This window comes from Coregonus clupeaformis, chromosome 33, assembly GCF_020615455.1.
Source record: "Coregonus clupeaformis isolate EN_2021a chromosome 33, ASM2061545v1, whole genome shotgun sequence".
Classification (NCBI taxonomy): Eukaryota; Metazoa; Chordata; class Actinopteri; order Salmoniformes; family Salmonidae; genus Coregonus; species Coregonus clupeaformis.
This window is the reverse complement of record NC_059224.1, coordinates 28,525,412-28,539,146: the sequence shown is the minus strand read 5'-3', so window position 1 is coordinate 28,539,146 and position 13,735 is coordinate 28,525,412. Positions and strand designations below refer to the sequence as shown.

Genomic DNA, 13,735 nt, shown 5'->3' with positions numbered 1-13,735 from the left:
GTGCCCAGTGTAAGGCGCCCAGACACCTTCCCAGGGGGAAGTTACAACCCCTGCCCGTTCCACAACGACCCTGGTCTCACCTCTCGGTGGATTTTGTTACAGACCTTCCCCCCTCACAGGGGAATACCACCATCCTGGTCGTTGTGGATCGGTTCTCGAAGGCCTGTCGTCTCCTTCCCATGCCGGGTCTCCCTACTGCCTTACAAACCGCTGAGGCACTATTCACCCACGTCTTCCGGCATTACGGGGTACCCGAGGATATAGTGTCTGATTGAGGTCCCCAGTTTACCTCCCGAGTCTGGAGAGCGTTCATGGAGCGCCTGGGGGTCTCGGTGAGCCTTACCTCGGGGTACCACCCGGAGAGCAATGGGCAGGTCGAACGAGTGAACCAGGATGTGGGTAGGTTTCTGAGGTCGTATTGCCAGGGCCGGCCGGAGGAATGGGCGAGGTATGTCCCCTGGGCAGAGATGGCACAGAACTCTCTCCGCCACTCCTCCACCAACCTAACCCCTTTCCAATGTGTGTTAGGGTACCAGCCGGCTCTGGCACCATGGCATCAGAGCCAGATCGAGGCCCCTGCGGTGGATGAGTGGGTGCGGCACTCGGAGGAGACGTGGAACGCTGCACACGTCCATCTACAGCGGGCCATCCGTCGACACAAGGCGAGCGCCGATCTCCACCGCAGTGAGGGGCCGGTGTACGCACCTGGAGATCGAGTCCTGCCCTGCCGGAAGCTGGGTCGGCGGTTTGTGGGGCCTTTTAAAGTCCTGAGGAGGTTGAACGAGGTGTGTTACAGGTTACAACTGCCTATTGATTATCATGTTAACACCTCGTTCCATGTGTCTCTTCTCAGGCCGGTGGTAGCTGGTCCACTCCAGGACTGTGAGATAGGAGAGACTCCTCCGCCCCCACTGGACATCGAGGGGGCTCCGGCGTACACAGTTCGGTCCATCTTGGATTCGAGACGTCGGATGGGGGGTCTCCAATATCTCGTGGAGTGGGAGGGGTACGGTCCGGAGGAACGGTGCTGGGTGCCGAGGAGGGACATCTTAGACCTGTCTCTTCTGACTGAGTTCCACCGTGGTCACCCCACGGGCCCTGCTCCGCGTCCTCCTGGTCGTCCCCGAGGCCGGGGTCGGCGCAGGGCTGGGGCCGCGCGTCAAGGGGGGGGTACTGTCACGGTTTCGGCCGAGGCTGCTCCTCCTCCTTGTTCGGGCAGGCTTCGGCGGTCGTCGTCCCCGGAGTACTAGCTGCCACCATTGTATGTTTTCGATGTTTGCTTGGTTTTGTCTTATTGGTACACCTGTTTCCGTTTAGTGTTTATTATGTGTCCTATAAGTTCTCGTTGTTTTAGTCATGTGTTGTGTGTAATTGTTCACCGGTCAGCAGGTGCTGTGCTAGTTTCCTCCATTGTTTTGGAGAGAGTTTCCGCACTTGTGTGCGCGCTATTTTTGGTACTTTGTGTTTTTCGCAGTGTGTGCGTAATTTCACTTGCCTCCGGGCCCTTTTTGAGGCCCGTTTGTTTTCGTGTATTTACTAAAGTCTGTTGGACGAAGCCTCTGTGTCCTGCGCCTGATTCCTGCACCACATCCACATTCAGCACTGACAGGTATACTCTAATTTTGTCAATTATTTTCCTACCGGCGCCCTGTGCGTCAAATTCTGTGAGAAACAGTGACATACATTTTGAATGACCTAAATGATAAATCCCATATTGATCTTTCACAGTCAGGCCAACCCAAGCTGTACTGTGCAGTACGTTAATAGTAGGCCTACTATTGAAACAGATCAACTGAGTCAGAAATTTACAGGTTTCAGATTTTCCCAAATATTTTCAGGTTTTCGTTCTCAAAGTAACACTTTTTTTTTGGGGGGGGGAACAACACATTTGTATATTCGAAGTCCATAACAATGCTTAAACCACATCAGGAGACCACTTTTGAGGTCTGGTAAAATTCTGAGTATGGTGAAATTTTGATTTTTGAGAAAAGTTACCCTTTAATTCAAGTGTGCAGACACCTAGCATTATTGTGCCAAAAATGTGAAGAAACAATAGTTTATCAACATTTTAAGCTAAACATTCCAATCTGTTCCATCAGCCCTATTAATTGATACAGCCTACAGTGACTTGCAAAAGTATTCACCCCCCTTGGCATTTTTCCTGTTTTGTTGCCTTACAACCTGGAATTAAAATGGATTTTTAGGGGATTAGTATCATTTGATTTACACAACATGCCTACCACTTTGAAGATACAAAATATTTTTTATTGTGAAACAAACAAGAAATAAGACAAAAAAACAGAACTTGAGCGTGCATAACTATTCAACCCCCCAGTCAATACTTTGTAGAGCCACCTTTTGCAGCAATTACAGCTGCAAGTCTTTTGGGGTATGTCTCCATAAGCTTGGCACATCTAGCCACTGGGATTTTTGCCCATTCTTCAAAGCAAAACTGCGCCAGCTCCTTCAGGTTGGATGGGTTCCGCTGGTGTACAGCAATCTTTAAGTCATACCACAGATTCTCAATTGGATTGAGGTCTGGGCTTTGACTAGGCCATTCCAAGACATTTCAATGTTTCCCCTTAAACCACTTGCAGTTGCTTTAGCAGTTGCTTAAACCACAGCAGTTGCTTTAGCAGTATGCTCAGGGTCATTGTCCTGCTGGAAGGTGAACCTCCGTCCCAGTCTCAAATCTCTGGAAGAATGAAACAGGTTTCCCTCAAGAATTTCCCTGTATTTAGCGCCATCCATCATTCCTTCAATTCTGACCAGTTTCCCAGTCCCTGCCAATGAAAAACATCCCCACAGCATGATGCTGCCACCACCATGCTTCACTGTGTGGATGGTGTTCTCGGGGTGATGAGAGGTGTTGGGTTTGCACCAAACATAACATTTTCCTTGATGGCCAAAAAGCTTTTAGTCTCATCTGACCAGAGTACCTTCTTCCATTTGTTTGGGGAGTCTCCCACATGCCTTTTTGCTTATTTTTTTCTTTAAGCAATGGCGTTTTTTCTGGCCACTCATCCGTAAAGGCCAGCTCTGTGGAGTGTACGGCTTAAAGTGGTCTTATGGACATATACTCCAATCTCCGCTGTGGAGCTTTGCAGCTCCTTCAGGGTTATCTTTGGTCTCTTTGTTGCCTCTCTAATTAATGCCCTCCTTGCCTGGTCCGTGAGTTTTGGTGGGCGGCCCTCTTTTGGCAGATTTGTTGTGGTGCCATATTCTTTCCATTTAAAAAAAATTGATTTAATGGTGCTCCGTGGGATGTACAAAGTTTCAGATATTTTTTTATAACCCAACCCTGATCTGTACTTCTCCACAACTTTGTCCCTGACCTGTTTGGAGAGCTCCTTGGTCTTCATGGTGCCGCTTGCTTGGTGGTGTTGCAGACTCAGGGGCCTTTCAGAACAGGTGTATATATACTGAGATCATGTGACACTTAGATTGCACACAGGCACAGACTTTATTTAACTAGTTATGTGACTTCTGAAGGTAATTGGTTGCACCAGATCTTATTTAGGGGTTTCATAGCAAAGGGGGTGAATACATATGCACGCACCACTTTTCCGTTATTTATTTTTTTTTAGAATTTTTTGAAACAAGTTATTTTTAAAATTTCACTTCACCAATTTGGACTATTTTGTGTATGTCCATTACATGAAATCCAAATAAAAATCCATTTAAATTACAGGTTGTAATGCAACAAAATAGGAATAAGGCCAAGTTGGATGAATACTTTTACAAGGCACTGTATACCTCCACTACACTAATTTGATAGGTATCAGTGGGGATACGCAATGCCCACTGAAAAATACGTGGGTATATGGCGTATACCTGCGTATAACTTCCACTACACCAATGCATTTATTTTTATTTTTTTTAGCGTTCAAAATAATGGGTGGTTATCTCTCAATCCCCGAAACATGTCACTCCAACTCTGCTGGGTCACTACTGGGACAAGCCAATTTGTTTGCCTTAAGTAGCCTACTTCAAACAATGCATAAACAAAGTTTTGCAGTATACATGACTTGAATTATGTTTTGTCATTGATAAACAGTTTAATGTAAACAAAAACATGTATGATGTGTAACTATGTCATTTGAAGAGTTTTTCATGGTTGCAAACGCAAGGGACGCAAATGCCACCACAATTCAAAAACCAATAATGCTACACATACTGATATTCAAGAGCCGGATGCATGTTCTGAAGTGTGCAATATAAATGCAGTCTGATATTCTGGCCATGCAAAAAAATCTATAGGTGGTTTATTTTTCATTACAAGTGTTGGCAGGCTGTTATTTGTTTAGTTTATTTCAGTCTCTCTCCCGCTCTGTTGACATAATAAACGTCAATATCTGTAAGCACAAAGTTATTACAATGACTGAAAAAAGACATGTATTAGACATACACGGATCCTGCTTCTAATGCATTTCGTTCTGTATTCTGTAGCCTAATATTCCAAAACAATTTGAATGTTATTTTATTTATTATTTTTATTTAATTATACGAGTCCAATACAGCCACGCGCAAAGGCACATGACAAACGCATGAGCCGATGAAGAATGTCCACCCTGACTGTGTAGGCAATCCGAGATCCATCCGAGATGTGTCTGAATGGCTGAAGACATACCTCTATTCTAGAACCGTTTTATATGACCACTTTCTATTATCTTGTATCGTTTTCATTTCTACATTTGTTTCATTTATGAGTGAGCATTAAGTTTGAACAAGACATCAAAACAAGATTGTTACTGTCATTCGGGTCCGAAAAACACGCCCACAATTGTTTTATGCTAACTGTACGCGCAGACCAAAGCGATTGGACAAGAAGAGCTGTCAATTGCGCATAGCTGCCATTCCTTCCGTTCTGAGTTTTTGCAGATGTGTTTCAGTATGGGCAGTTGAAACAGCAGGGCGCTGCTCAATAGTAACTTTTACAGAAGACTAAATTATTGATTTATCTGATATACATATGGGAAATGGATAGCTAATATTGTTGTACGGAAGCTAAGACTGTGCGCGACGTAAGCCGATTTTAGAATTGAATTCATTTCTTCTAGTTTCTTGAACGACAAGGAAAATGCCAATAGCAACTCTATTGCCTTTCACAGCTACCCCGAGTAGGAAGTCTGCCAGCCCGACGTCCTTCAGACTGACAGAGAAATTCATTTTGCTTTTAGTTTTTAGCGCTTTTATTACGCTTTGTTTCGGTGCTATTTTTTTCCTGCCGGATTCGTCGAAGCTGCTCAGCGGAGTTTTCTTCCACTCGTCCGCGGTAGAAACCAACACTCGAAAAGGTACGGATAGTGATTCAAATATCGCAGTTGGGACCGAGGAGAAGATATTAGCCAAGATTAGAAAGGACCACGAAAAGGCTTTGGTTGAAGCCAAAGACACTCTCCAGAAACGACCGGACGAGATAAAGCAAGATATACAGAACGAGAAGGACAAAGTTTTGAAGGAAGATCTCGTTAAAGGTGGGAAAGATGACAATAACCTACCAGTCATTGAATATGTCCAGCCACCCGGAGCAACAGGGCACGAGCCCTCCGATCCGGAAACCAAGGAGAGACGAGAAAAAATTAAAGAGGTGAGTGATCTTTTTATTTTATTTGTATCTACTATAATGAGTATGGCTGCTTTAGGTTTGTGTGATTAGTTTCGCTTCCAATACGGTGTTTGCTGTACTGTGTAGCCTAATCGGCAAGTTCCTCGTACATGACACACTGTACTACAGTTAGGCCTATACGACACACTATTGAACTTTGAACTAATTAACTTACTTTGTATCCAGATCTAGCTTCTGTAGAAATCTGTCATGTATTTACATACACTCAATCACATACTCTTCATTCTCACCAGATTGAGAGTACATCCTGTAGACCAGAGATGGGCAACTTTGATGGGGTGGGGGCCACAAAATATCTGAACTCATTGAGGGGCTGCAGTGGCTCATGGGTCTGCATACTTACATCCATACACACACATGCAGGCCTTTTGGGGGCCCTCAGCGAAGTTTTGTTGACAGTGGAAAAATAATAATGACGTTTTAGTTAATTTCCTGCAATTCTACACATTTTGCCATAGGGTGGAGAGAAATGTTTGCAGATTTTAATATGTGACCGACCGCCTCAATTCGGTCTTATGTAGCAAACTTTGAAATAGTGCTTTTTACATTGGATAAAAGTAGAGACTCAGCTACAAAATGGTATATCATACACTGCAGTTGAGGAACAATGGGAAAGTAATTCTGCTTTGAAAGTTGATAAACCTGTAATCCCACTTTTGAGAAAATGGCCCTTGAATGTTTTGGTACAGCTACTGGAGAGCTCTTCTTTGTCTACACCTATTCAGCATCATTCACACCCTCTTAAGCCTTAGCCCCACCCATCTCTTTAAGGATTCACGTGTGAGGCCATGTGCTAAACAGAGTGAGTAGTGTAGTAAACAACCAAAGATTTCAAGACTAAATGTAGTGAAAGTAGTAGCCTACAATAAGGGAAAACTCCAGGTAAAAATACACTTTATCTAGTCCTTGGCCTATATCCTAATCTGACTTTGGTGCAGGTCATGTTATTCTTCACATTACCGTCTCTGGTAAACACACACTATATCAAATAAAATCAAAGTTTAGTTGTCACATGCACAGAATACAGAAGGTGTAAACGGTACAGTGAAATGGTTACATGTGTAGTTTGTAAGTCGCTCTGGATAAGAGTGTCTGCTAAATGACGTAAATGTAAATGTAAATGTAGTAGCAATATCAAAAATAGAAAGTGTACAGAGACAAATATTTCATAATTATTAGATGATGCTTACCCAGACACTAGGGGTGTGCCGAGTAGTCAAACAAAACGAGTATTGTAACGGATATGGGACATTTTCTGGATACGATTATGAGCAGAGTATTTTTTGTAATTATCTGTAATTTTCGGGTGCCAGCAAGCATGTTTCTCATGTGTCAGTCAGAGTTTCTAAACCGTACTGTCTTTGCGTTAGTCATGTGCATGGTCTAAATAACTCAACTGGCTAGTTTGCCTGTCTGTAAAGAGAAGGGCGGGCTGTACGTTGATCCTGCTGCTCTGATTGGATAGAGTGAAGCTGTATTTCTCTGTATACACCTGGGTCATGTAATAATCTGGCGAAGTGGAGCCTTTTGTTTAGACATGTAGCTAGCTAGCTAAACAATGAACCATAATCCCAACACATACTACTAGCAATACAAACTGATTGTCATAGCTAGCCACCATGCATTAAATGCTGTAGTATGAATCTGCAGGTAGCTAAAGCTAACCAACTAGGTTCAATGTTAACTAGCTAGCTAACATTAGGCTATAACTAGCAATGCAAATGGCTTTCTGAGGTGTAAATAATATTAGCTACTACACAGATCATACACGTAACATTAGCTAGCGAGCCAGCAAGCTAACGCTCGCTAGCTAGCTAAAGGGACGCTTGAACTTACAATGAACACAACTTTCTGACAAAATTAGAAACATATAATATCTGAAAATGTAACTAGACTCATACCCGTATACATGGATGAATGCTTCACAGCAGACTAAACCCCTTTTAACTACGTTTTGTTTGTACAGCATGTTTGGCCCGCATTGTGTCAAGTCACTGACCATGTGCAGAAAGTAGTCCATCACAACGTTTTCCCACTGATCTTTGTCGATAGCTTCAGGGCAGCAATGTTGTTGAGAGCAGTAGCAACACTTTTGCAGTTCTCCATGGCTAATGTTATATCTTTAAAAAAGCTGCGTTAGCAACGATTATCTACACATACTGAGCAGCTCACGTTATAGACAGAAGCATGCTACGTGGCAGACCAATCCGAACTCATCTCTCGGCATGTCCAGCCCATCCATTATCTCAGCCAATCATGGCTAACAGGAAGATTCCTGTATTTTTCTGCTGCTAAACGAACTAGGCTCGTCATTTAACAAATGTATTTGTATTTACAGATGGGATACAAGTTTGTTACTAAGGCACATGAAAGTTCACGTGTTACAGAAGGCATTTCTGCCAAAACACAAATTTTGATATTTTTTAGTTAAAATGCCTCTTCTGTGAAGTAGTGACATATGCCTAGCTTCCTGAAACGGGTCACATTTGAGTGAGCGTGACTTAACCACTAAGAATAGCAGGAACACCTCAAGGGTTAATGGGTGTTTAGTTATGAATCTAAAATACATTCAACTCACCACTTGCTTGGCTGGTTTGTCACTTGTCATTTGCATGTCATTTGTCTAGTCTGGCGGCATTTCGTTTTGCTTCTCCTCATGTCAACTATCAGCTTACTGTGATACAGCTCCTCTGCTGACAAAATACGCAACTTGATGGGATCAAATTATTCAGAAGGCACAAGGTGATTTAGAGGAAATTGCGGTGGTGGCAGATTCTTTAGCAGTCAATCAAAATTTGCCATGTTTATGAGTGCAAAGCTGCCTGTGAGAGTGCTCGGCTCAGGTCCCAGCATTGGGCTTAGAAACGCATAATGTTTCTCCTCATGAGAGTCATAGTCCGTGTGTGTCTGTGTGTTAGGGGGAGGGATGTGCTGGTTTAGGCCTACTATGAAAACATTGCACAACCAAATAACCAGCAGTGATGCTTTGTCTAGTTTGTTTTAGACAAGGTTAGTCAACCACCTGCCTGTCCCCCTTTCATCACTGTGAATTATCGTACAAATTAGAAAACAATAACAGTCTCGGCCATCTTTCTGTGTCTGTGTATCTCATAGACAGTAGATAGATAAGCAATCTCTGTTTATATCCCCAGTCTTTACTGTAGTTCAATAGTAGCCTACACACATCCCATCCATCAAACCTCCACAGGTACAGGATAGAAACAAAACATTGCCATAGGAGCAAAAGCCTGACTTTGACAAAGACCCTTACTGGGTGAATCGTTTATGCTAATCTTTGCCATTGCAACTGTGGGATAATTACAGCACAGTTCACAGCATCACACACAGCATCCTCTTATTGCTGATTCTCATGTCACCCTCTTCCTGTGTGTGTGCTGCCTGAGGTTTCCTCAGTCTACTGGGCAGGTCAACATGGGTTGGGGCTAGTAAGCATTTGGAAATTAGATGCAAATTAGTGCCTGGGCTGCAGCTCTGTAGGGCTGACCAGTTTATCAGTATTCACTCGGTATCTTGAAGGGCAATCGGTTAATAACCCTGTCAGGCTTTCGCCCACCCCCCCACCCCAGCCTTCGCATTCCCACACCACCACTGCATGCGGAGAGGAGAGGGCCAGCTGACTCAGCAGCCAGGGATTAGAAGCTGTGGGTTTGTCAAAGGTCTCGAGTCGCCTTGGCTGTCTAGAAAGGAAGGATGAGGCAGTCCTCTCTCTTTCACCATCCTCTCTGTTTCACTGTCCCCTAAGATCCAGTTGAATTATTTTTGCTCACTCAAACAGTGGATTGTTTTTTGTCACCATGGACGACACGACAGTTAGCGAAATCGCATTCCCCTTCCTGACCTACCTCTGGAACATTCTGATAAGCCCAGTAGCCTCTCTTCCTCACTTTTACTTTCATAACTTCCCCACTAGGTTGTCTACTGTCAACAGCTTTTTAATCCAAAACTACCTGGTCTCACTGTATATAATTGTAAGTTATTGTTAGATTCTGTACTCCTAGCCGTTCTTTTGTTCATTTACCTCTTACAAAGGATGCCAGGAAGATGCGGTTGAAACTGATCTGTATTACCCTCCATTATCTGTAGACGGCTATAGAATTACCGACGTGGAGGCCCCCCAGGTGCTCAGTCTAATTGTGTAATGGCTTTAATAATGGTCCCTTTCAGCCAGCCAATCCCGTTGCGTCTCACAGGGGGCCACAGTGCTGTTTATGCCTGTAGATAAAGTCTGTTGTACACTGATGGAGCCTGAAACCTCTTTACAGGAGGATACTATGTAGGTGGCCATTACCTTTGAGTATCGCAGTGGTATGCTAGTGTCATTTCAGGTAAATGTAAGCTATAGAAGAATGTAGACTATGTCCTCTGACTAGTCAATATACGAAGGCTATAAGGTTGTAGTTATTTTGTTTCATAATATTTTAAAGTTAGGCTACCTGATCATCTTCTTGTCATCCTATATCTTAGCCCCAGGAACAAGCCTTCCTAGAGCTAGGATAGAGTCAAAAGCCAGTATTGGCAGCTATGATTCTTTTTAGGTTTTATGGGGCCCACAGGCACTGCATGTACTCTGAAGTCAGGATTATGAGCAGGAGACTGCGTCACTCAGGGTAATCATATACTGTGTGCACACATCTCCCTCTCTATGTGTCTTTGCGCGTGCGTATGTTTGCGTGCACACAGGCCTTAGGAGGCCCTGTTGCTCTTTCCTCAAGCTGACCACCAGTCCAGTAGCCCAGTGATCCCATGCAACTGAGAACTGAGTGGTTGAAGGACTGATTGATAAGGAGGTCAGGACTGGTGGGCCACTGAGGCTTCACTACACACTACTACGCCTCTGAGGCCCAGAGCTTTAACACACTACTACCAAAGACAGTACAGTATGAAGACAGGCAGAAACTGCTTCTCCAATAGAAATCCCTGATCACAACTACTTAAGACATTGGCTCAAATCTAGGTTGTGCCTTTTAGATTTCGAGAAATTTAACAACTAATGAAGAATTTTCTCATTGACTTCTCAAACCCCAAACCCCAGCCTGGTCTGCTTGGCCTGTTTCGCAAGCGTTCCCAGAAGTCTCGCGATGTTGTTCCTCTGGGTTTAGAAACTCTGTGCTGCTACGCCTCCGAGCCCCAAAGCTCCAGCCCAGGGGAAGCTCCAAGCCACCAGCCCCCACCACCTGACTGACACTAATGATGACTCTGGCCTGTAAAGCAGAACAGAGACCTAATCCAATTGATCAGCACCAAGGGAGAGACAAACAGTCCCAGTGGGGAAGTGTTGGCGACCACTTTCTGTGGGGCCCTGCCTTTGAATGGGCTCCGTGTGAGGCATCCTGACCTTCAGTCTTAATTGCTGTGTGAAAGGGAAATTGATGTCTCCTAGCTAGCACATTTCTGGAGTTAAAGGTTCTTTGTACAGTAGCTTTTATTTACTGAATGTCAATAAAGACCTTCTGTGACATTGACTCGGTGCCCTTTTGAAAATAATTTTGATTTATACAGATGCAGTCTTGATATTTTATTTAACATTTTTTGACAGGGAGTCATGCTGAGACCAGTGTCTCTTTTACAGATGAGCCCTGTATACACATCAATACACAACAACATAGGCCTACACTATACACATCAATATTCACATCAATACACAGAAAGCAAATCACAACCATAGAAAACAAACCAATTTTTCAGGAAAAAGGCCCTCAATCAGCCTTTTGGATTGCCCGAAGGGAACCAATTTATACAATTTTACAGAGCCTTGGTGATTATTCCACAAGCAAGGTGCAAAAAAACAACAGAAAGCAGATTTACCTAACTCAGTGGAGATCGAAGGGATCACCAGAGTTAGCCATCCCTGAGACCTGGTCTGGTATCTTGTACTTCTGTAAATTAACAATAAATGTACGGCGGAAGTTTATGCAGGAGGGATATCAGGCACGGCTTAATTTCTTCCCTGCTATAGGCCTTATTGAGTGATACCATTGGCTCCACTTGAGTGCTGTGATGTTTAGTTGGTGTTAGAGCCAATATAAACCTTCTATTCTAGGTCATTGGTAGTCCGAAGAGCATAACACTTGCTTTATTACCATTCCCTTTAATGTAATGTATACTGTGCCGGGAGATAGATTTCCTCATATTGCTTCAAGTGAACCATAATTTATGGGCCCAATGACCAGTTAGTATTAATTACTTTTCTAATATCCCCCTCTGAGGAGGGCTCCACTCTGTTTCCTCCACACCTAGAGAGGCAGGACTAAGGATCAGTGATGGGATTCAGCTCCAATGAATCTTCTAGTGTCCCGTCCTGTTCTGCCTCCTTCCTTCCACATACAGCTGCCTTCCTGCCTACCTGTGTGATTAGGATTCTGTGAGATTGTCTTTGCATCACTACAATTCATCAACAGAATCATGTCTGTTTAAAGTCTGCTTTAGATGACTCTAGACTATAAGAAATTGCTTTATATTTCATTATTAAGGCATTAAATTGCATAGGACAACAATCCTCTTAATTCAACCCCTCTAGTGTTCAGTGTTGTAGCTGGCAGACTGGTACTCAGATTCTCAATCACACAGATCATTTGTTTTCAATCTGCGTTCTATGTTTTATGTTTCACAAAAAGTTATTGCATTACTGAAAAGATTGATGGAGTACAAGACCCGCAGGTTATTCCAGGGATGCGACACCATTCTTCCACAATAAATTCCATAATTTGGTGTTTTGTTAATCGTGGTGGAAAATGCTGCCTCAGACGCTCTAGAATCTCCCATAAGTGTTCAATTGGGTTGATCTGGTGACTGACACACACACACACACACACACACACACACACACCCTTTAAAACCCCTATGCTACTTTGAGACCCCTCTTTCAAAGTCACTGAGATCTCTTCTTCCAGCCGTGGTAGACAAAATAATGGGCAACTGGACATTTTTATACATGATGGGATGTTAATTGCTTCATTAACTCAGGAACCACACCTGTGTGGAAGCACCTGCTTTCACTATACGTTGTATTCCTCATTTACGCAAGTGTTTCATTTATTTAGGCAGTTACCTGTATCACACTTCCCATGCATGCATGAGGGCAGGCCAGACTGACTGACTGCTGTATGTCTGCATGAAGAGGGGGGATTGCCTCCAGACAGACCGGCTGAAAAAGTGCACCCTTCTCTAGCAGCACCACTCATTCATTATAGATGGCTGAACTTTTCTTTTTAGACACCATCCCACTCACCATAAAATTTGCAGCACTTGAAGGGCAATTCATTTTTACGTTACATTTTAGTCATTTAGTAGACGCTCTTATCCAGAGCGACTTACAATTAGTGCATTCATCTTAAGATAGCTAGGTGAGACAACAACACATCAATCGTATTATGTACATTTTCCCTCAACAAAGTATTTACAGTGTCTTCAGAAAGTATTCACACCCCTTGACCTTTTTCCACATTTTGTTGTGTTACAGCCTGAATTTTAAATAGATTACATTGAGATTGATTGTCACTGGCCTACACACAATACCCCATACAATACCCTCACCTGTCACATTGCTTTACATTATGAAGCTTAATTAGTTCCCCAGAATAGTTGAGCCAGTCACGTTTTTGTTTGTAAATAGCACAACAGGAGAAAGCGGGAGCAGGTGAGTTTTCCTTCATAGTTTTCCTTCACAGAAAATAGCTTCATTTTCATCAGATGACAACAGAAGTGCAACGCTATTTGGCTGGCAGCCACACAAGTAAATGAGCTTACAATGAAAAAGCAAGGTATTTTTTGCAAAAACGATGCATGGCCATCATATTTCTAATGTTTAGGCCTATCATAGAAAGAATGTAGCCTAATGTTTTGCTTGATGTTAATCTTGCATTTTACTGAGAAAAATAGGCTGGCTACACCGATAAAAGTATCTGAGTTTAGAAGTGCAAATGAAGCACAAAATTTGTCTGATGCCGAACAGAAATTACAATAAGAAGCATTTTAGATCTGCGTTTACAAAACGCAGCAAGATATTTATTTTGTGTTTTATCTTTTTTTCCTGCGTGAAATACGTACAATTCTGCATTAACACGACCCCTAAGTTTAACTTGCTAT

The 13,735-nt window shown here is 43.2% G+C and overlaps 1 protein-coding gene across 1 annotated transcript in view; it reads left to right on the top strand.

The window, feature by feature from the left end:
- The first annotated feature begins 4,811 nt into the window (after positions 1-4,811).
- LOC121548951 (mannosyl-oligosaccharide 1,2-alpha-mannosidase IA) overlaps positions 4,812-13,735 on the top strand; it is a 183,965-nt gene continuing 175,041 nt past the window's right edge. The window contains exon 1 of the mRNA XM_041860637.2: positions 4,812-5,590. Within this exon, the coding sequence (XP_041716571.2) occupies positions 5,081-5,590 (510 nt within the window). The 5' untranslated portion in view covers positions 4,812-5,080. The remainder of the gene's footprint in view (positions 5,591-13,735) is intronic.